This window comes from Cryptococcus neoformans, assembly GCF_000091045.1.
Source record: "Cryptococcus neoformans var. neoformans JEC21 chromosome 8 sequence".
Classification (NCBI taxonomy): Eukaryota; Fungi; Basidiomycota; class Tremellomycetes; order Tremellales; family Cryptococcaceae; genus Cryptococcus; species Cryptococcus deneoformans.
The window spans coordinates 878,866-898,129 of NC_006693.1; the positions used below are offsets into that span (position 1 = coordinate 878,866).

General features: G+C 47.6%; 8 protein-coding genes and 1 pseudogene across 8 annotated transcripts; 6 read left to right on the plus strand and 3 right to left on the minus strand.

Moving 5' to 3' along the window:
* The first annotated feature begins 184 nt into the window (after window positions 1-184).
* CNH01080 (lipid particle protein, putative) lies at window positions 185-2,392 on the plus strand. The gene is made up of 11 exons (XM_572299.2): window positions 185-482; window positions 545-604; window positions 671-692; window positions 755-849; window positions 900-1,053; window positions 1,116-1,173; window positions 1,240-1,564; window positions 1,620-1,669; window positions 1,728-1,760; window positions 1,810-2,142; window positions 2,198-2,392. Exons 1-11 carry the CDS (start codon window positions 210-212, stop codon window positions 2,328-2,330), a joined length of 1,536 nt encoding a protein of 511 aa, XP_572299.1. The 5' UTR covers window positions 185-209; the 3' UTR covers window positions 2,331-2,392.
* Window positions 2,393-3,074: 682 nt separating this feature from the next.
* Window positions 3,075-4,656, plus strand: CNH01070 (pyridoxamine-phosphate oxidase, putative). The gene is made up of 3 exons (XM_572553.2): window positions 3,075-3,795; window positions 3,847-4,019; window positions 4,075-4,656. The coding sequence occupies exons 1-2, from the start codon at window positions 3,098-3,100 to the stop codon at window positions 3,953-3,955; spliced, it is 807 nt and encodes a 268-aa protein (XP_572553.1). The 5' UTR covers window positions 3,075-3,097; the 3' UTR covers window positions 3,956-4,019; window positions 4,075-4,656.
* A 1,004-nt stretch (window positions 4,657-5,660) lies between these two features.
* On the plus strand, window positions 5,661-8,256 carry CNH01060 (calmodulin-dependent protein kinase I, putative). Its single transcript, XM_572298.1, has 8 exons — window positions 5,661-5,717; window positions 5,770-6,421; window positions 6,478-6,699; window positions 6,758-7,006; window positions 7,087-7,217; window positions 7,282-7,358; window positions 7,415-7,507; window positions 7,567-8,256. The coding sequence occupies exons 2-8, from the start codon at window positions 6,234-6,236 to the stop codon at window positions 8,062-8,064; spliced, it is 1,458 nt and encodes a 485-aa protein (XP_572298.1). The 5' UTR covers window positions 5,661-5,717; window positions 5,770-6,233; the 3' UTR covers window positions 8,065-8,256.
* Window positions 8,257-8,425: 169 nt separating this feature from the next.
* On the plus strand, window positions 8,426-9,735 carry CNH01050 (hypothetical protein). The gene is made up of 3 exons (XM_572297.2): window positions 8,426-8,518; window positions 8,583-8,622; window positions 8,725-9,735. The coding sequence occupies exons 1-3, from the start codon at window positions 8,506-8,508 to the stop codon at window positions 9,500-9,502; spliced, it is 831 nt and encodes a 276-aa protein (XP_572297.1). The 5' UTR covers window positions 8,426-8,505; the 3' UTR covers window positions 9,503-9,735.
* Window positions 9,543-10,549, minus strand: CNH01040 (conserved hypothetical protein). The gene is made up of 3 exons (XM_572296.2): window positions 10,433-10,549; window positions 10,128-10,304; window positions 9,543-9,971 (listed from the first exon to the last, which is right to left on the minus strand). Exons 1-3 carry the CDS (start codon window positions 10,476-10,478, stop codon window positions 9,667-9,669), a joined length of 528 nt encoding a protein of 175 aa, XP_572296.1. The 5' UTR covers window positions 10,479-10,549; the 3' UTR covers window positions 9,543-9,666.
* A 548-nt stretch (window positions 10,550-11,097) lies between these two features.
* Window positions 11,098-12,491, plus strand: CNH01035 (hypothetical protein). Its single transcript, XM_024658706.1, has 4 exons — window positions 11,098-11,379; window positions 11,438-11,860; window positions 11,915-12,070; window positions 12,125-12,491. The coding sequence occupies exons 1-4, from the start codon at window positions 11,130-11,132 to the stop codon at window positions 12,175-12,177; spliced, it is 882 nt and encodes a 293-aa protein (XP_024514620.1). The 5' UTR covers window positions 11,098-11,129; the 3' UTR covers window positions 12,178-12,491.
* Window positions 12,492-12,882: 391 nt separating this feature from the next.
* Window positions 12,883-13,468, minus strand: CNH01030 (NADH dehydrogenase 10.5K chain, putative). The gene is made up of 3 exons (XM_572295.2): window positions 13,371-13,468; window positions 13,129-13,235; window positions 12,883-13,051 (listed from the first exon to the last, which is right to left on the minus strand). The coding sequence occupies exons 1-3, from the start codon at window positions 13,457-13,459 to the stop codon at window positions 12,945-12,947; spliced, it is 303 nt and encodes a 100-aa protein (XP_572295.1). The 5' UTR covers window positions 13,460-13,468; the 3' UTR covers window positions 12,883-12,944.
* A 1,739-nt stretch (window positions 13,469-15,207) lies between these two features.
* Window positions 15,208-18,010, plus strand: CNH01020 (hypothetical protein). Its single transcript, XM_572294.2, has 3 exons — window positions 15,208-15,969; window positions 16,022-16,768; window positions 16,821-18,010. Exons 1-3 carry the CDS (start codon window positions 15,555-15,557, stop codon window positions 17,660-17,662), a joined length of 2,004 nt encoding a protein of 667 aa, XP_572294.1. The 5' UTR covers window positions 15,208-15,554; the 3' UTR covers window positions 17,663-18,010.
* Window positions 17,925-19,263, minus strand: CNH01010 (annotated as a pseudogene).
* Between the last annotated feature and the right edge of the window lies 1 nt (window position 19,264).

Below are 19,264 nucleotides of genomic sequence, written 5' to 3' on the forward strand. Positions count from 1 at the left end.
TGTGCTCCAGTTATTATGTGACCAGATTATGAAGAATAATAAAAGTTGTGACCCTAAATAATTAATTACGGCTATCAGAGACGGTCACGTCCGTCATCGCTATTTTCGTCATCACTTGTACCAGCCCGGCCACCGGCCATCCACGCATTCCTTTATTTCTCCTTTTTTGATCTTTTTTGCTCTTGGTTGTACTTACAGGCAGGCATAAAATGCAGGCCACCCACCTCATAGTTCTAATACATGGCCTGTATGGTGACGTGCACAACTTAGACGCCGTCAAATCAGAGCTTCTCGCACTCGCCGACCCCGAAACATCCAACATATCTGACAAGGGCGCAAGTGGCGCAGAGAAACACAACAGATGTATACACAATGAGAGACCAAAGAAAAGGATGGAGACTGTCGTTTACCTGCCCAAGTCTATAAAAGGGGCTCATACATGGGATGGGATAGACGTTTGTGCCCACCGAGTGGCTGAAGAGGTGCGTCCTTGATCGCCTCTGTTCAATAGCTGCTGTTTAGTGAAGTCTGACCATTGATTTAGCTGGACTATGAGATTGAGAGACTTCAAGATGAGGGTAAAGACATAGTGGGATTCAGCGTTGTGAGTAGTTGCAATATAGTTGAGAAAGAGACCGCAATCGCTTACCTTGCCAATTCGCGTCGACAGATGGGATATTCTTTAGGAGGACGTGCGTACCACAAAGAATTCCTTGTTCACCACCGGTGCTACCAGCGCTCACATACCCTGTAGTGATTGGTAGATACCTTATTGGCCTATTACATGCTCGACAGCCTTCTTTCTTCGCCCGGCATCGACCAGTTTCATTCTCTACAGCAGCAACTCCCGTAAGCTTTTACCGCACTAGCTTTTCTGCCGCTAACAAGGACACCTCCAGCATCTGGGTGTACTCAAGTATGGTACAAAAACCAATACCTTTGTCCACAGTATAGGAAGGAAACTTTTTAGTCATACAGGAAGGCAATTGTACTGCATGGATCATGAAACTGAATGGGGAGGACGGAACCTGCTGGAAGTCATGGCCGATCCAGGTAGGTGCTATAATTAGTCCATTGCCAGATAGTCCCCAAGTCGCTCATTGTTCTTCCCCTAGATGGCATCTTCATCAATGCCCTTAGGCTATTCCCAAGGTCCATGCTTGTCGCCAACGGGTACGCAGTACTATACTCTTGATCGAGACTGCAACATTCACTGACATATGATAAAACTGCCTGTAGTACTCGAGATCTAACAGTCCCTTATCCGACAGCTTCTATATCACCAGTTGACCCTTTCGACGACTCGACATACCTAGACATTGAAATTGATGAGAACAACATCATCCAGTCATACCGTCACATCCCTCTTGATGACGACTCGGTTTCAAACTTTGGAAGTATCTCCACTAGTACTACGCAACGAATAGAAAAAGATGAAGAAGAAGTGGAGGTACTTGTTACTACTATATATAAAAAACCTGGACGCATCATGAAGGTCAAGAAAAGATCGCCCCCACCTTTTCCGCCTGTTCTTATCTTGCCTTTGAGATGGCCTTTCAACTATGTGAATCACCCTGCTGCCATCGTGGAATATTTCTGACTCTCTTTCTCCCTCATAGAGTTTACTCCCTTTTATCCCTGTCTTGTTACCGTTATTCATTCTGTACATGTGAATACCCTCTCTATATGTTCAGTGAAGTAAGGGGAATAGTGCTGATTGTCTTCAGGACCATTATGATCACGTGGATCACCTTCCATTCGTGAGAATTATCTGTGGTGGCCGTTTTGCCATTACTAATTTCCTTGCAGCCGGCGACGGGTGCAGAGTTTACGACACAATCAGATTGAACGCCAACCTCTTCTTTCCTCATCTTCTTCAATGTCATCCACCCCTAGCTCCTCTTTATCCGACATGACTTCCTCTGTGAAGCAGACTCTATACGAGCCGATCAAGGCGTTGGAAGATGGCACTAGTACCCCTCCCATGGCTGATCCTCTACCTACCGGCTCAGCACCGCAACCGTTACTCACCCCTCATCAGAAAATGATGGTGAAGGCTTTGAACGAGGCGATGCCGAATGCGAAGAGGGTGATCGCCTGGTTCCCTTGGGCGTATAATGCCCATGCCATGCTGATCTGTCGGTACGTAAAGGCCGAATCAAATGAGTATGCAAAGCTGACGTGGAGTGTATGGTAGATCGATGGCCCGCTTTCCATGGCAGAAGGATGGGCTAGGGGTGGTGCAAGCTTGGGCAAAGTTTGCGTTTGAAGCAGGAGAGGCAGAATGTCATGCGAAAGCTACTGGGGCTGTTGCTCATGGTAACACATGATAGATCGTTCAGATTGTTGCGCATCATCTATAGAGCTAGAAAGATCTTCAATCATTTGTAAATGCATCTCACACCCAATAGACAATGTTATACTGCAGTTGATTTAAGCAATTTTTGAGTCTGTCCCAGTGGTTCCTTCATCATCCATGCGGTTATTGCTTGTCGGACTCATCAATTTCGACACCCATCATAGTTGAAGTCCTCCCAATCTACTCTTCTGTTTCTCATCACATACTTCTCGGATGTAACCCCTTGCCAGCTTTTTATATAAGAAATATGCAGTATCAATGACGCCGTCTAACTTTAGTAGGCAGCAATTTCAGATCCTGAAAAAACGTCGAACGCGGCGGACAGCGATAAATAAACTGATAACCAATCGGTCGGACCGGAATGGAAGAAAGGCACGATAAAAATGAACGAAGGTTGATGAATGATGATAACAATGCGAGCGGTCCCCAAATGATGATGTTAAATCGCCGCATATATACGGCACAATATACCCAAAGGATAAAAAATCATAGCAGAGTAGATCAGACCTGAGGCTTGACATTTTTCAAGCACATGCATCCATCTTTCTGTTATTGGCGACCAGTTACGTTAGTTTGAGACATCGGCTAAAAATGGTGTGCCGAAATCTTTATATGTATACGACGGTTCTTATTCAATAATTACGTAAGCGACGTATGACGGTCACCATGTCACCATGTTCGGATGCGAGTCAACCCGTGAGTCGCCTTGGGCTACCGTACCTACACTGATTCGCCTCTATGGCTTTCCCAAGAAGTATCATCAAGACACTCGATAAGCTTATATTAAATAGCACCATTCGTACTATGTCCACCCAACACGTCTTCGGTACTCCGTCCACCTCCTCGGACCCCGCCTTACCCTCTTCTGCTCCCGAGACTGTCAAGCTCACCACCCACAATCAGTACCTGACTCCGCGGCTGCTCGCTTCCGACCTCTCTCCCAACCCTCTTTTGCAGTTTAACTCCTGGTTTGCGTCTGCTCTCCAACCCTCTCAGGGCGAAGTTGCTGCAGGTCGCAAAGTCAATGAACCAGAGGCTATGACTCTGTCTACCGCTACCGCTCAAGGTATCCCTTCTTCTCGAGTAGTGTTACTCAAAACCGTAGATAAGACGGGCTTCGTCTTCTTCACAAACTATACCTCACGGAAGTCGGAAGAACTTCTTGCAAACCCTTACGCGGCACTTACGTTCTACTGGCGAGAAGTATCAAAGCAAGTCAGAGTGGTGGGTAAGGTCGAGAAAGTTAGTAGGGAGGAGAGTGTAGAGTACTTTAACACCCGACCAAGGGGCAGTAGGATTGGTGCGTGGGCGAGTAAGCAAAGTCAGCCGGTGGAAGAGGGTCAGTTGGAAGAACGGGTGAAGAATGAGGAGAAGCACTGGGAAGGGAAGGAAGTGGAGTGCCCTGAGTTCTGGGGTGGTTGGAGGGTCGTTCCATTGTGAGCAATCTTTCACCTCATGCATGACCTTCTAATTGACTTGGTCTTTAGCGAGGTTGAATTTTGGTCTGGACAGCCCTCTCGTTTGCATGACCGATTTAGGTACACCCGACCAGAAGGAAGTGAGGGGGAGTGGGAGATTAAGAAGCTTTCTCCGTAATCTATCATGGTGGTTTTAAGGAGAGGATAAAAATGTTGTCGTAATATCTACAAATAGAATAGAAGTAAGTGCCGCTGCGAATACAAGCTCCAGAAGACGTGACCTGACCAGTTGTCCAGATATACATCTCAGTGTACGCACGATTGTTAGGCTTTATTGCAATCACATGAATGAATAACCGACTTGAATCCCTTCTCAACTACTAGTTCCTCGTCTGCTATTCTTTTATGCTACCAAACCCTGTTTAGTTCGAACCTCTTCTCTCTAGTGTACGGATAGCTCCCTCCCTCTATGGACAATCAATCGTGAGGCCCTCCAGAGTATACCTGATGGAATTTGATCCAATCTTCATTCTTCTCTGCCCGTGTTGAAGATGACAAGGGTGGTCGGCAAGGTATAGTTGTGCTTATTGAAGCGATTAGTTAACATGGCAGTGTTGAACGTGGTGGACGTCCCGGATTGTGCTTAATATGTGGTCAAACCTTTTTACTGATATTTGAAAACGGAACGCCAGTGGGGGATGAACTTATGATAGTAGACGTGTTAACTGACGCAGGGTCGCTGCTCTGGGAGAGCCTGTTTGCTAGCAGACGTTTGAATTGATTGGTTCAGGCATTATTCTGCCGGCAGTGTTCAATTCTAATATATCGTGGAAGAAGGATATAACAACCAGGGCTACTGTCTGTTTTTGTTTATATGTCCAGGTGGAATGCAAGTGCACACAAAGAGCTGTTGAGTCGATTATGAATCGGGACATTGGCAGAAATAGTTCGAATTGGACAGACATGCACTACTTTCCTTTTACAATAATGCAGGATCAGTTAAAACCTTTCCGCAACTGATACATACTACATCGATCAATGCAGTCAATGATCGCCAAATCGCTTATCTGTCATGCCTTTTTCCATTCTCTAGGTTCTATCATCCCTATTTGTCTCCCCTCTGGTGCCAGGTTCTGTTCGCATCAAATTGCCGATCCCCGATAATATATTCCTCCACTGGAGGATACTAACTGTGAGCTTCGTAGTATGATCTGGTGGGTGAAACCTTATTCAATCTCAAATTTGTGCTAGTCAGTGGTGCAAGGAAAGGTCGACAACGGGCGACGGCGGTGGATGCTGGGTGGATTGCTAGGTAAGTTGGGCCGATAAACACTGCCGTTGGTGGTGTAAGCAGAAATTGTTTATTCGTCATAAAACCGTGGGCTATGCAGGTTTAGGTTTATAGTTGTAGTCCGTGGTGCCAAAGTGGGAGCGTCGGATCTAGAGATACTCTGCTCTAGTATGGATACTTCGTTGAGAGGCTTTGGGAGGCGCTGCTTTTATCCAGTCAGTCGTCATTTCAGCATTACACACTTAGTAAAATATAGGTAAGCAAGGATTCTCGTACGTTAGTTTGATGGTGATGAGTGTTTGAGCATCCAGGCTTCAATTTTTTTTTTGGATATATGTATGTAGATCGAACTGCAGCGAAACATATGAAGGCGATTTCTGTTGATGTGGTGGTTGGTATTAATTCCTATTACCTATAGTACTGTTGTCTAGCAGACAAAGAACGTGGACCTTCGCTGAAGGGACCACATCGCGCTGTTCGCCCAGAGGGACGTTGTCGGTATATATGATCTAAACAGCCGCAGTTAGATCGCCAACGAATATTCTATTTTCCCGTCCGTTTATACAACCTCTTTTTCTTTTCACCCATGTTCAGCTTCACTCGATTCCAGAAGAAAGTCCGGAAGGCCATACCTGCCGCCCCGGTTCTGGCAAGACCCTCTTTTATCATGGAGACTCGTTCCCGCTGCTAACCGCCTTAAGGGGCGATAACCCAAAACCCCAGCGCATAGCCGCAGCACTCCTCGTTTCTTCCTGCAGTTTCCAGTGTTCTCGCTCGGCGGCCCTGTCCATGCTCGCCTCAATCTGTAGCCGACGACTCCACTACCAGCCCGCCAGGCAGTGGCGGAAGAAAAAAGAAGCGAAGAGGGGCCCGGTGGAAGGCTTCTGGCCGGGGGGATTAGTTTTAATGTTTGGAGCCGTCGTCGCGTGGGTTTTTTAGCGCGTCATCCGTTGGCCTCTTTCAGTCCAGACAATGGAAGAGCATTTCACAGTCATCTTATTTTGTTTTTGCATCTCCGACATCTTTCACCTGGTAAGAAACCGAACAGCTACGGCTACTGTCACCAACGCCTCACTCGTCGTTAACCACCCCTGCAACACTCGCGACCACTTCCCGCCAGTACAACTTGTCACTCATCAACAACTCATCTTTCAATGTCCACGTCATGATGCACGCATCGAAACATAAGATGGGTTTCTCCGACTTCAGGGACGCTATACTTATACAGCCGCCTTCTTTCAAGAAGAAGAAGGAATACGTGCTTGAAGAATTACTAGGCAGGGGAGGATTTGGCAAAGTTGTCAAGGCTTTGTGGGCGCCGCCTGAAAGGGAACCAAAAGAGGTAGCGCTAAAGTGGGTATTATTGTAATCACACTATTAGCTATTTTTGGCTTACACCTATAATTCAGGATAATCAACAAGAAGCTAGTTAAAGGCAATGAACAAGCCGTTCTCGACGAAATCTCGGTTCTCAAGCATCTCGATCACCCCAATATCGTTCACGTATGGGATGATTTTGAGTCGCGCGACAAGTATTACATCGCATTTGAGCTGGCTGTTGGTGGTGAATTGTTTGATAGGATTTCAGAAAGGGGCAAGTTTACGGAAAGAGATGCTGTGGAGTGTATCCGGTAAGGAATAAATGACCGCGAGGGGATGCTAGACCTGCTAACATCTTCTGTTTCCCAGACAAGTCCTCCAAGCGACCGCCTACCTACATGAGCACAATGTTGCGCATAGGGACCTCAAACCAGAGAACATCCTATATAAAACCCGCGATGCAGACTCTCCCTTGGTTATTGCCGACTTTGGTATCGCAAAACACCTCGAAACGCCAGACCAGGAGTGTTCGGAAGCGGCTGGTAGCTTTGGGTATGCGGCCCCGGAGGTGTTGCTAGGGAAACCACACGGGATGAAGGTGGATTGCTGGAGTATTGGGTATGTCCATCATTCACCCGACGACGCCTAAGAATATTCGGGGCAAAGGGAACTGAGAAGGCTGACCTGCGTGTGCATAGAATCATTGCGTACACATTACTTTGCGGATATCCTCCCTTCAGGTCGGATGATAGAAATGGCTTGTTGCAGGAGATGACGCGAGGAAGGATCATGTTCCACGACCGGTACTGGTCAAAAGTATCGCGTACGGGTAAGTGCACATTCCTTTTCATTGATTGGAAATGTGGATCATTGTCTGACTGTTGGGGTCTTAGCGAAGGATTTTGTGAAGGACATGTTAGAAACAGACCCTAAGAAGCGATCCACCGCTGCCGATGCACTCAACCATCCCGTAAGCAGATTCATTCAACTCGGCACGAAACGAAACGCTGATGATCTCAACGACAGTGGTTGACGTCTGGCCAAGCGACTGAAACTGATCTGTCTGCTGCCATCCGAGACAACTTTGATGCAAAGCGTAAATGGAAATCTGCTCTCCGCGTAAGTATCTCCTCGCTCAAAACGGCCCACTCTCTTTAACCTCTGCTCTTCGCATGTAGATAATTCAAGCCTCAAACCGAATCCGCTCTGCATCCCGTTCTCGCTCCCCTTCCCTGTCCACGAGCCCCCCTTCAACCGCCAACACTGCCAACCCTTCTCCAAACTCCGCCTTATTCGTTCCCGAGGTACCACATGTTCTCACCCCGCTGAGTATGACGGATGAAGATCCCATGAGTGATGAACACTATTACTTTTCCGCGGATGATCAGGGCCATACAGAAGAAGAAGAGGAAGCAAAGGTAATGACGAGGGGAGGTAAGAAGAAAGCTGGTAGTATGCCTGTTGGTTCCGGCTCAGGTGTAACGACGGGGACAGTGACGCCATATACCACTGGGAATGAAGGGTCAAACACTCCGAAGCCCACAATCAAAGTCATTGATGGTAACGGAGAATTGCGTCCAGAAGAGACTGATATGCAAACACCACCGGCTACTGCACCCGTGGGTGCGGGGATGATGGGTAGTATACGAGGAATGATGGGCAAGTTGAGTTTATGATTTTCCTCTAAAGACTCTTGGGGAGGGAATGGAGCGAGAAAAATGTTTGTAACGAAGACGACGGAATTTGAAGTTGAATTTGCGCGACCCAGCCTGTTACATCTTGGGGATTTAGACTATTGTTGTATCCAGTTTCTTTGATCATGCCGTCCGGATATGGGATCACCTATACATGTATCGTTGTATCCACCGCATTGAGTTACCCAAAATTTTCTAACTCCATACGTATGACTATGACGAGTGAGCAGCGAGTGAGCGTTAGCGAAGTGTTATGTACGTAAACAGTTCAGACAGGACCCCCCTCCCAACAAAAATCGCATTGAACTTTGCTCGCCTCCACCTCGTCTGTAACATTTTCGTCAACAAATCCATCTCTCACCACCACCAACGAATTTTCAGCGCGTACACTTACAGAACCACATACTTACACAGCTTCCCATCATGCCTCACAAGCGTGCGTGTTCTCTGACCTGTTTGACGACTGAAGGGGCAGTAGACTGACTGCAATTTGTACTTAGGCGCCAAGAGATCTGTTAGGGAGGCGGAGACAGCCAAAAAGTGATTTCACTTCTTGCAATCTTCAATAATAATATCGTACTAACACATCTCGCATCCGCCCTGCTTATTTCTACTTCCATTATGCCAAAATGACAACTGCAGAGGCAAAAACCTTCCCCCATCGTCTGACGGAAACCCCTACGACGACACACCCCGCTCAGCAGCGCGTATCCTCAATTCATTTGCTGTTCAACAAAAGTTTCACGAATCCGGTCGAAAAACCAGTGAAGACACTGGTACTCCACGGAATTCCGCCACTCCCGGGGTGAATGGGAAGGGTAAAGGGAAAGAAAAAGAGGGTCTTCCCAAAATATTACCGCAAGAGACTCTTGCCGAATACAATCGCCGTATCGAATCGCTCCTCCGTCCATCTGTATCACAAGCCATCCAAAAAGCCGAATCCATCCGGGCCGCTGAAGCTGCAGACTTGAAACGAACAAAGAAGGAGAATAAGAGACGAGCAAGATTGGAAAAGCTTGTGAAGGAGGGCAAAGTGGATAAGAAGGTTTTGGAAGATTTTGAGAAGGGTGTGAAGGAGAAAAAGCGCAAGAGGGAGATGGGAGATGAAGGGGATAGTGAAGAGGAAAAAGATGAGGAGGAAGCGGGAGCCAAGTCCAAGCAGGCGAAGGAGACAAAGACGTTTGCACCGATGCCTCAGCCTAGAAGACTGAACGATATCGTCCAGGCGCCACCGACGTTACCTACGCTGCGCAAAGCAAAGGACCAGAAGGAGGGTAAAGGTGTATATGGAGCTGTGGGCAATGGCGGCAAAATGCCTCTGAATGCTGGACAAAAGAGGATTCTCGAAGAAGAGAGAGAACGGGTTGTCAGGATGTACCGCGAGATGAAGGCTGCCAGGGAAGCAAAGAACAAGAAATAGATAATGAAATGTAGATCTCAGCCTTGTGCCTGTACATGTACCATATACGCATTTTATCTTGGATTGCGTTTGAGCCATGGCATTCATCTGATAACAGTTACAAACCCCTCCCATACCGTGCCTGCTCCATCCCTCAAAAGTCCTCTCTCGGCACTTTTTTTGATTTACTCGAGCTCCTCAAGGTCGCTCTTCTTCACCTCAGCCTCATCAAAGTTGTCCACCAAATCAGGGATCTCGTCATCACCCTCACCCTCCTTAGCTTCACCTGCGCCCTCACCACCAGAGCCGGCGGCGGCAGCAGCCTGTCGGGCGGTAAGAGACTGGTAAGACTCGGCAAGTCGTCGGAGGTTGGCAAGAGAGTCGGGACCGAGTTGGTTGAGGATACCGGGAACGAGTTCAGTGAGCTCCTTAGTCTGACCGGGACCGTAGATGGCGAGGGTGTTGGAAGGAAGAGCAGCGTGAACTTGGACTATTTTTACGGGTAATAGTCAGCCGCGCGATCCGAGAGTTATAAGCTCCACCATCCATTCCCTCTACTCTTTTTGCTGATCTGTATTCTCCACTCGTCCACTGGATAACCACCCATCCTTTACCATCCTTTCTTCCACGACTGATTAAAACTTACCCCTAGGAGCGCCAAAGTGGAGAACGTTGCCATCCTCCTTAAACATGTTGACCTCCTCAACACCAGTGATGGGCTGAACACCGAGCTTCTTGAGAGCGGCCTGGAGCTTTCGGTCATCACCCTGAGAGGAGGTGACAGACTTCTTGACGACCTTTCGTCGGGGAGTACCCTTGCCGCCTATCATTTAACCCATGTGGTTTTTCGTGCAGGAGTCAAAATAGACAGAGTACGTGAGCGTGAAAGGAAGTAATGTGCAATTGTCAGCACTTTTTCTCGCTGAATTCCCTACTGAAAAGAGGACTCACCGATTCGGACCTGCGACTGGAGCTTGGCGAGCTTTTCCTTGTCCATGATTGCTATTGTTGATGAGTTGTACGCTGTACAGCTCGACTATCAAACCCGTTTACCGCAGTGAGACCCAGCCCGGCGTTTGGCGGCGTTACTCCGATCCCGCGGCATTGTGGCGTATCACATATCATTTGACCGTCATGCATCAACCTTCCAAGACTGTGCCATGTCATATAGATTGATTCAGCCAAGAATGACTATTATGCATAGGATCCTTCCGTCTGGAACTGTTGAATCTCTCTAATGAGTAATCGTGACGTTTATTAAGGTTATCTGAACGTTACGCTTTGAAGAGCGGAGCGAAAAAATCAGCGGCCTGTACCATGACACGTGGAATTGTCGCAGACGAGCTTCATCACCGGTCTATCGAGTACAAATTAATATCCCTCGCTATGAGTGGCTTTACATAGTCGCCAGTGAATGAAGCAGGCATCCATTTTTTGCGAACATGAAATCAACTCGAGGACGCAAAAGAGGACAAAAGAAGTTTTAAGTGGGCTGCCGTTCTTACGTAACGCTTTATAGCATTTTAGGCTCGCCAAGAGCTCCTGACGCGCCTAAATACGCGACTGCATTTGAGCTTGCTTGGCGCGACTTCATTGGACCTTCACATCTCCATCTTCTCTTCTTCAACCGCTTATAATTATCTCGGAAATGCTTGCCCCACGTACAACCCGTATTCACCGCACTTATATACACCCTACAACTTCCAAGGGGAACGTTAACAAAGAAAATGCCCATGCTCTTCCTTCCAAAACGCCCTCTCGGATAGGTGGGAAACAACTCATTGGCCCTGCAACGGGTATGAGAATGGCTCTGGGCGCGAAGACTGAGGGAAGGGACAGAAATGTGTTGCGGCAGCAGGGTGAAGGTAAAGGAAAAGGCCGAGAAGTAGATGATATTGGTACGTTATGCCTGAGTGATGGTGAATGTTCACTGACAGTTTGTGTTTTGGTACCCAGAGCCTAAACGGCTATTTGTTAACTCCTCTAAAGATTCCATCCCGCCTTCCAAATCCCTCTCATCTATGCCTCCCATCCCTTCCTTACCCACACGCACGCCCGCTCCGCGACGTATCGCCCCTTCGCAATCTCAAACTCTCCGCACACCCGCACCGACCTTCAAATTCGTCGAACCTCAACCTACACCACTCCCTTCTGCTACTCGAACTGGCCGACGATCGCGTCAGTCACTTTCAAGTACACCTGGAAAGGGTGATCTGGGCTTAGACAAGCAGAAAGGACAACAATTTGTCACACCCGCGCCAGTTAGGTGGGAAGAGGATTTGTCGCTCGGTAGTGTGGAAGTTGAACACTTGGAAGGTCTGGAGGAGCTTGAGGAAGAAGAGGATGGGGAGCCGGAATACATGCCTCCTCCTGTCCAAGGTCAGCTTTATTTCATTTCCGCATGATTAACGCAAGGCTAACTAGCAGTTCAAGAACTACCATACGATCCCGGATGGGATGTTCCCGACCTTAAAGAGATCTTTGGCAAAATCGCAACTATGCCACTACTATTCGGTATTGGTAACGAGATGCCGGAACCTCCGGAGCTGATCTTTGAGGAGGAAGAGGTTGGTCCTCTTCGGCTTTGTAGTATGTACACCTTTCTATGATGACTGACCTCCGGGAGTTAACAAGAATCCATAGAGGACGACGATCTAGAAGAAGACTGGTTGAAGCCAAATATAGCAGACCATTAAGATCATCAATAACTGCCAGAATCCCTGCCTTTATGATGTAGACGGGAACGAAGAGCCTTAGCATGTGAAGTAGCTTTAACAGAACCGCCATAACGATGGGATGGATGTAGGTCGGCCTGCGCTTGGAGAGTAATAACCCCGTATATGAACTGTGACTTGTTTGACGAAGGGGAAGTGATCAAGTAATCATACAGTGTTTTGTATAATCGTGGAGAATATGTTGTTTGATACCGCCCATTTGATTTAATGATATTACCACGAACGATTCTGGATACCTATGCGATGTTTATGACATGCTTTACAGTTGACAGTTATGAGTTTGCTTTCCAATGCCATCGCATATATACGCATGTTCGCCCAAATAGAGCACTGCCATGGATGAATAGTATCGCTTCGTCATTTTTCACGAAGCATAAGCCAGTTACCGTGGCCACTTGTAGATTTGCATCTAGGCGATGTTGATGGGGGCTCTGTTTTTTGTTTACTAGACCTTTCCTCAGACAATTGGTTGTCTTCGTCCAGTGTTATGATCATGAGCTTTAACAGCGCTTGTCACCAAATCGGGACGATGCACTCCTGTCGTAAGGGCAGCTGATAGTTGTGACTGCGATTAATGTCCTCATGCTTGACAACCTCGATCATTCTAGTTCACAAGCACTTCACCGGCCGGCGGTCGATCCATTTTCGGTCCAAAAATGCGATATGCACCTGCATCACCTTTTCTCTATATGCCCTAAATCATCGCACTCATCACAATCCTTTCTCTCTCAAGCGACACCAGCGCCGGATTGTTGGTTCACCAAGTGCGTCAAGACCTTGCCGACGTCGGGCTCTGAAAGGTTGGCGAGTTGAGCTTCTGATTCGACGCCACGTTCTATACATGATGGTCTCTCGTCAGCTGAAATAGCTCTAGAGACGATTGACAGGGGCAAATCGTCGTAAGCGACGCACCAAATCGAACGAAAGCACGGGGAGAGATGTTGCTTGCTTCACGAATGAGGAATTTGAGATCAGGGTTGGCGGATTTGACAGCAGGATATGAGGACTGGACGAATTGACTGCAAGTGTTATTAGCCCTATTCCGCTTCCCTTCCAACCCCTTTCCCCCTACTTTACTATCCACTGCTTCAGATTTCTTTATCGAGCTCAACTGGCCATTTCGACAAGAGCGACCAAAAGAGTAATAAACTCACCGAACACCAGCTGAGGCGGCAGAAGTTTGGCAGAAGTGAAGTCGGATTTCCTTGACGGCCTTGGGAATCTGCTTTGCGAATGAAGACATAATGATTAAAAAAGGGAAAACGGGTTTCGTACGAATGTATGGTTGTCGATACCTTTATGCGAAATGGAGGAAAGACGATTCGATGAGGGCTGAATTATCAGGATCATATTTCATTGCATGAGCCTGATTTCGAGAACAAACTGAGATCGGGACACAGTCTGAGTACTAAAGTAGTTACAGCAGTACGGAAAAGAATAATTAGCCCATTTCAAATATAAAATTCACTCATTCAAACACAAAAGAAGATCTAATCTGGCCACGCCCACGCATACACCACCACCGATAGGAGTTGCTGTGCCATCGTGTGAGATATGGCCGAAGAGCTCCTGACTGTTATGGGGAAGGTTTAAGATGACGTAACAATTCTTCTCTTGAAGGTTGGCTTACGTACTCAATAATCAATTTTCATGACATTTTTCCCACGGTCGTTATACCCTAGGACCTTGGGACATATATAAATCGATTGTATCCTCAGTTTCTCTTCTTTTTCTTCATCGACCTTACTCTGCAGGATCTCTGTATAGTAATCGTTCTTTTTTGCTAGTCCACACTAGCCACATTTTCCACGTCGAGGGGATGATCTAGTTACCCGCTCCGCTCTCTCACAGAGGCATTTAGCCATCGGTCCTCTCTTTCGAGTGAGGTTCCGAGAGGTTATCGAAGAAGCTGGCGGTCGCATACCTGCCAACCCTCCGGGGAAGGTATGGGAGCGACCGTGGGCTGGAGCGGGCTTTCTGATCGACGTTCAATAGGTTTCTTTTTACCAGTATAGTTTGGTGAGCATGAAGACATCGTTCCACAAAAATTTTTAGTTTGGTCTCTATTTTTATTTGTACCTTCAATCATCCTGAGCGCCGCCATGATTGCACGTGTAAGCATTTCGTAGTACATCATTCTTGCTGAACAAGTTTAGCACTCCTGTTATTCCCGTTCGGTCCAATATGCGGAGTAATGAGCAGGGAGTAATGAGCAGGCGGTTTATAGAACATTCAAGGGCCGACAATGATTGGCGACCGAGGACTGCAAATACAACCTGCCCTCCTACAAGGAACTCCATCAGTACAGTATCGATGTCATGCTTGATGCTGAATTGAAAATTCCAAAATTTTCGCCTCAGGGAAAGTCTTCCTGTGACGGTAGCTGCTCATCATCTCCTTTGAAGTTCCATACTCAGTTCTTCTTCGACTAGCAGGTACTCTCTGCGAATGTATACCGCCATGTCTTCTCATTGTCAACTCGCCAACAGTGTTCTCGCGCAATTGGCTGAGACATTATGGGTGGTCGAGGTTGGGAACGAAAACGTGCAAGTGATTTTTTTTTATCATGTGCCGTGACAGATTATTGGACTAATCCATCAAAAATAATAACGCAAAAAACCTTCAGCATTGTCCAAGGGAACGATATCCTGATATGACATTTTGAGCTTTTTGGCGCAAGGGGAATATTTGCGGCATACGAGTTGGTGTCGGTGGATGACCCATAGCTGCGGGATTCCATTTCATATCTTTGAGAATTTTCGTAGCTTGAGCCATGAACTGCTTATTAAATAGTTACGGTGTGACGGAACTGAGCTAAAACTGAAGGCATCTTGGACATATCTTGTAAGGACGAAGGTTCGGAGAAGCATGGGGACAAATAAATGAAGACGCCTTGGTTACTGTCGATTATTTAACAGTCAGGGGGTTGATTAAAGACGCGTCGCGTAATTTGTTCATCTTGGGGGCAGGGTGTCTAGCCATGCTTCATCTGTCTTCTTCCTCCATTCTGACGTCTGATTTCTTTCTTCCTCTCCACAATTTGCCACCCACCATGGCATCTTGGGTATCCACATTTCGCTCACCGTCACCCTGTACAGACGATGAAAGTTGCCACTCCGTCAAAGTAGGCGCTGGCGCAAATACAGATCTCATACATGATCTGGACCTTTCTTTACGTGACGATAAGGCCGTGTATAACCCTAACCCATTTACGTTAGCGAAGAGGAAGAGTATGAGAGGTGGAGGAAGAAAGATATCAAATGGTAAAACTTTCGACCAAGCTTAGATATAGACCAGAAAGCTGAGGGACTGTTTCAGTCATTTCGGCAGAGGATAGGATGAAAGATGTCGTGCCAGCAGTCAGTTCTACGCCCAAAGCCGCAAAATTTATTGAATATCTGAAAACTACATCCACTCCTGAAAACCAAGAGAATGCAAACTCAAGTAATAACGAGGACCTTTCTGCGACGGCCCGACGCGGCCCAAAACCTGCTGTTTGGAATTACCTGCCACCGCCTATCGAAGAGGAAGTGAAGCCACGCAGCAAGAAGAGCGGATGGGTAGACAAGGACGGTAACCCATTGCCTGATGCCCCTCCGCGTAAGAAGTCGATAATCAATATCATCGAGGAAAAGGAAGCACAGGAGGAAAAAAGGGCGAAGAAGGCCGCCCAAGCCAAGGAGAAGAGAAAGAGGACCATCGAAGCAAAGAAAAAAAAGAAAACTGAGGAGAAGATTGAGTTTGGATTACTCCGTAAGCTGGTTTATGTGCTCGCAATACGAACACCAGGCTTACATCTCCTCAGCCAAAGGTGCGGGTCCTACTGAAGAATATCCCATCTTGCTCGCTCTGGATAAGCAGAAATCCCTCCCGACTAAATCTCAAGCAAAGCTGAAAAATGGCGAAGTCACCCGCTCACCGCGGCCTAAGCACAATATCGTTGAGGATATCAATGACCTTGTTTATGGACCTGCAAAAACAAGGAACGGCAAAGGCAATACCGCAACCGACCCTATCGACCTCGACCATTCGTCTGAAATTAGTGATCGCAAAAGTCGATCGGATGGATCTACTTCAACATTGATAGGGAGCAGCAAGGCCAATAAGTCTGGTGTTAATGCACAAATCGGCAGGTTCTCAGCATCGAAGGCATCGACTCAGCGCCGTTTACCTTTCAAGGAATCCTATCCTTCATCAAGCAATCGTGAAAGAAGCCAACTTGGTAGTCCACCAAGCCTCAAACAACCTCAAGGACTAGGAACGCCTCATACTGATGATACGGCCGTCGGCTGTGACTCGATGGAACATCCCTCAACAATGACTCGCATTCCATCTTCGGTGACTCAAGCAGGCGATAAATCAACTACTACAGCCAGTGGTCTCCCTTACAGTTCACCTTTGGCCGGAAGGGGGAAGATATTAGGTCATATAAGGGGAGGAAAGTTGAAAGGGAAAGGTAAGCTGATTGAATACCTGCCTGAGTCAGATTTGGAGCCGAATTTGGAAGACTTTAAATCGCTGGACGTGGAAAGATTAGAAAGAGCCGCGGAGAGTACGAAACATCGTTACTGTCATGTGTCAGATCGATGCTGACATAAATACAGCTTACCAATCTAAGGAGATTCACAATCCGCCATCCCCCATCATTGCTCGCCCCGTCCCTCGACAGTTCCAACGTCTCGTCCCGATCAACCGCTTCCAACCTCCATCTCGTTCTCCCAGTCCCATGTGGTCAACTCTACCTGTGCCCTCCAAGCGCAAAATATCTTCCCCCTCATCTTCCTCAAAGGATTCAAAGGCCTTCACTTCAAACAAGTTCCGTGTTCCATCGCTTTTCCCCACCACTCGCAAACGCTCCCCGGCTCAATCCCCTAGCTCGCCTAGAAAACTTACTAGACTCACCCTTTTCACGCCTACTTCGAAAGAAGAAGACGCTTGCCGACCTATTCCGGAAAGATCGTTGTACACCATTAACACAATCCGAGGTACCACGTACGCCCCGTCGGTCGTTCATAACGATATGCCCGGAGGTAAAAGTCATAGGCTCGTCGGTATCAAGGGCAGACTGACCCTTCCTCCTGGCCGAAGCGGATATCCATCAAGAACCAACACTAACGGCCTAATGACGACGTGGAAGAACAAGAATGATCAGCAGACCCAAATATCTCAAAATGGATATAGTGGAGACCCTGCTTATGACTATCGCGATTACCAAATTCGAGCGGGGCCGTCGGGGACGGGGAATGATTATGACGAGGGATACGAGGATGAGGCCGAGGGGGATAAGGAAGACTGGCAGTCCGCCTGGAAGAGAAGGAATAGCGGTGGGACTGGGGTGGCGCCTGGTCAGATGATGGGTAGAAGGAGGTTGGAGCGGACCAGCATAGAGGCGGATGAGATGGATGCGGCGGAGCAATACATCTTTCAACCTCATGAGAGGTACTAATTCTCCGGGATTCTTCTGCCGAGTGGTCAGAAGTGAGGCGGATGGGGGTTTAACTAATCTTCAGGGATTAGCTATTATGCTCACGAATTTGCTATCTAACTGCTGATACAGTTGTATTTCAACTTGCCTCACTAACCTTATGTTGTTTACGGTTTCCGATTAAGTATCATTCATTTTTCCTTACCGGCTCAATATTTATACTTACTTTATGCCAATTTCTCGGCCATGAGCTCATCATCGGTTGTGCATTTGAAGATTGAATGGGTCTATATCCTTTGTGCATGGCGATCTGTGATTATTGAGCGAAATGCCATAACTCTCTTTTTTCTGGTGGCTTTCTCTAAGTAGGTTGCTAGACTAACATACGTCACCTATGGCTAAGACATGCAAACTGTGCGTATCCAATCTAATTTGATTTCTTTCAGCCAAAATTGGAAGTTTCGCACCAGCTTTGCCCTTGTTGACAATGCTAGTCACAATTGTTGTTCGTGATGTAAATCTCATAGAAACAAAACAAAGGGCATATAGTGCGGCGAATACCGCGACGACGTGTCGAAACACTACTACTGTCATTGGGAATAATTTAGTCCTGCACGGAATTCCGGGTAGACAAATGCTTCCGTAAAGGTTGTCCATACGGATACCTACGGGGACTGGCCGTGAAAGGTGATCTGCAAGTGTCCGCGGGAAGGTGTCAATGGGGGAGAAACTGGGGCAAGCGGGTGAGGAGGAAGGGATTCAAGAACAAATGGTTCCCATGTGCCGTGTGGGGTATACTGGTGCGTTTTCTGTGGCTGTTGAAGAAAGGCCGAGGACGGGAGGTCGGCGGCAGTGACTGAGGTAGGAAAGACAACATCCCTTGATACCACGACCTTTTCCGTCCATAGATCCCAGACTCGCCAGCTGGTGGTATACGGAACATACGAAAGAAGACGCGCGGGGTGAAAACGAGGCTTGTGAGCTTATTCGTCTCAAGAGTGGATTCGCACGTAGCAGGGAGCACCAAAAGGCTGGAGGTGAATCAGAGGAAGAGGAACGGCGTATCCTCGCCAAATGTCTTGTTTGGGGTATCTGTCCGGCAGGACCACAGGGGTTCTATTCCGAGTTTAGACAGAGTACGCAACAGCCTCGGCCCAGAATCGGTGCGGCAACCCAGCAGCTTGTAGAAGGGTACGGACATCATCAAAGACAGTGCGGTTGGTAAGCTCCACCGGCCGTTTTGGGCATGGGCGGCAGGTGGGGTAACATGATGTTCAATGATGCCTTTTGCAGCGGGGGCTGTGAGGAAAGAACGGCCAGCAAATTTGCCACCGCTGTCAGAACAAATAACTTTTACCCGGGTGGAGAGCTGAGTCTCCACATTGGTGATGAGATTGAGGATGTAGATGACAGCGTCACTTCTGTGTTGGAGAAAACCCGCATACAGTTTACGGCTAAAGTCGTCTACACAAGTTAACAGGTAAGAGTGTCCCCCAAGAGAAGGGATGCGAGCAGGACCCCATATGTCAACATGTGGCACGGCCACAAGTGAGGAAGTGCGAAGAGATGAGGGTGGAGAAGGAAGCTGAGTGCCCTTGCCCACAGAACACAGGAGGAGCACGA

What these genes read in the sequence shown, in the direction of transcription:
- CNH01080 (XM_572299.2), top strand. Translation starts at nt 210, where the DNA reads ATGCAGGCCACCCACCTCATAGTTCTAATACATGGCCTGTATGGTGAC. An exon ending in GGAAGTCATGGCCGATCCAG is followed by an intron (nt 1,054 to 1,115) that starts GTAGGTGCTATA and finishes TTCTTCCCCTAG; the next exon opens with ATGGCATCTTCATCAATGCC. An exon ending in CCGTTATTCATTCTGTACAT is followed by an intron (nt 1,670 to 1,727) that starts GTGAATACCCTC and finishes GATTGTCTTCAG; the next exon opens with GACCATTATGATCACGTGGA.
- CNH01070 (XM_572553.2), top strand. Translation starts at nt 3,098, where the DNA reads ATGGCTTTCCCAAGAAGTATCATCAAGACACTCGATAAGCTTATATTA. An exon ending in GGTTGGAGGGTCGTTCCATT is followed by an intron (nt 3,796 to 3,846) that starts GTGAGCAATCTT and finishes CTTGGTCTTTAG; the next exon opens with CGAGGTTGAATTTTGGTCTG.
- CNH01060 (XM_572298.1), top strand. Translation starts at nt 6,234, where the DNA reads ATGATGCACGCATCGAAACATAAGATGGGTTTCTCCGACTTCAGGGAC. An exon ending in GATGCTGTGGAGTGTATCCG is followed by an intron (nt 6,700 to 6,757) that starts GTAAGGAATAAA and finishes TCTGTTTCCCAG; the next exon opens with ACAAGTCCTCCAAGCGACCG. An exon ending in AATGGAAATCTGCTCTCCGC is followed by an intron (nt 7,508 to 7,566) that starts GTAAGTATCTCC and finishes CTTCGCATGTAG; the next exon opens with ATAATTCAAGCCTCAAACCG.
- CNH01050 (XM_572297.2), top strand. An exon ending in GAGGCGGAGACAGCCAAAAA is followed by an intron (nt 8,623 to 8,724) that starts GTGATTTCACTT and finishes TGACAACTGCAG; the next exon opens with AGGCAAAAACCTTCCCCCAT.
- CNH01040 (XM_572296.2), bottom strand. Translation starts at nt 10,478, where the DNA reads ATGGACAAGGAAAAGCTCGCCAAGCTCCAGTCGCAGGTCCGAATCG. An exon ending in CCAGTCGCAGGTCCGAATCG is followed by an intron (nt 10,305 to 10,432) that starts GTGAGTCCTCTT and finishes GTTAAATGATAG; the next exon opens with GCGGCAAGGGTACTCCCCGA. An exon ending in CCACTTTGGCGCTCCTAGGG is followed by an intron (nt 9,972 to 10,127) that starts GTAAGTTTTAAT and finishes CCGTAAAAATAG; the next exon opens with TCCAAGTTCACGCTGCTCTT.
- CNH01035 (XM_024658706.1), top strand. Translation starts at nt 11,130, where the DNA reads ATGCTTGCCCCACGTACAACCCGTATTCACCGCACTTATATACACCCT. An exon ending in CCGAGAAGTAGATGATATTG is followed by an intron (nt 11,380 to 11,437) that starts GTACGTTATGCC and finishes TTTGGTACCCAG; the next exon opens with AGCCTAAACGGCTATTTGTT. An exon ending in TGGTCCTCTTCGGCTTTGTA is followed by an intron (nt 12,071 to 12,124) that starts GTATGTACACCT and finishes AAGAATCCATAG; the next exon opens with AGGACGACGATCTAGAAGAA.
- CNH01030 (XM_572295.2), bottom strand. Translation starts at nt 13,459, where the DNA reads ATGTCTTCATTCGCAAAGCAGATTCCCAAGGCCGTCAAGGAAATCCGA. An exon ending in GCCGCCTCAGCTGGTGTTCG is followed by an intron (nt 13,236 to 13,370) that starts GTGAGTTTATTA and finishes TAACACTTGCAG; the next exon opens with TCAATTCGTCCAGTCCTCAT. An exon ending in CCGTGCTTTCGTTCGATTTG is followed by an intron (nt 13,052 to 13,128) that starts GTGCGTCGCTTA and finishes CATCATGTATAG; the next exon opens with AACGTGGCGTCGAATCAGAA.
- CNH01020 (XM_572294.2), top strand. Translation starts at nt 15,555, where the DNA reads ATGAAAGATGTCGTGCCAGCAGTCAGTTCTACGCCCAAAGCCGCAAAA. An exon ending in GATTGAGTTTGGATTACTCC is followed by an intron (nt 15,970 to 16,021) that starts GTAAGCTGGTTT and finishes ACATCTCCTCAG; the next exon opens with CCAAAGGTGCGGGTCCTACT. An exon ending in ATTAGAAAGAGCCGCGGAGA is followed by an intron (nt 16,769 to 16,820) that starts GTACGAAACATC and finishes ACATAAATACAG; the next exon opens with CTTACCAATCTAAGGAGATT.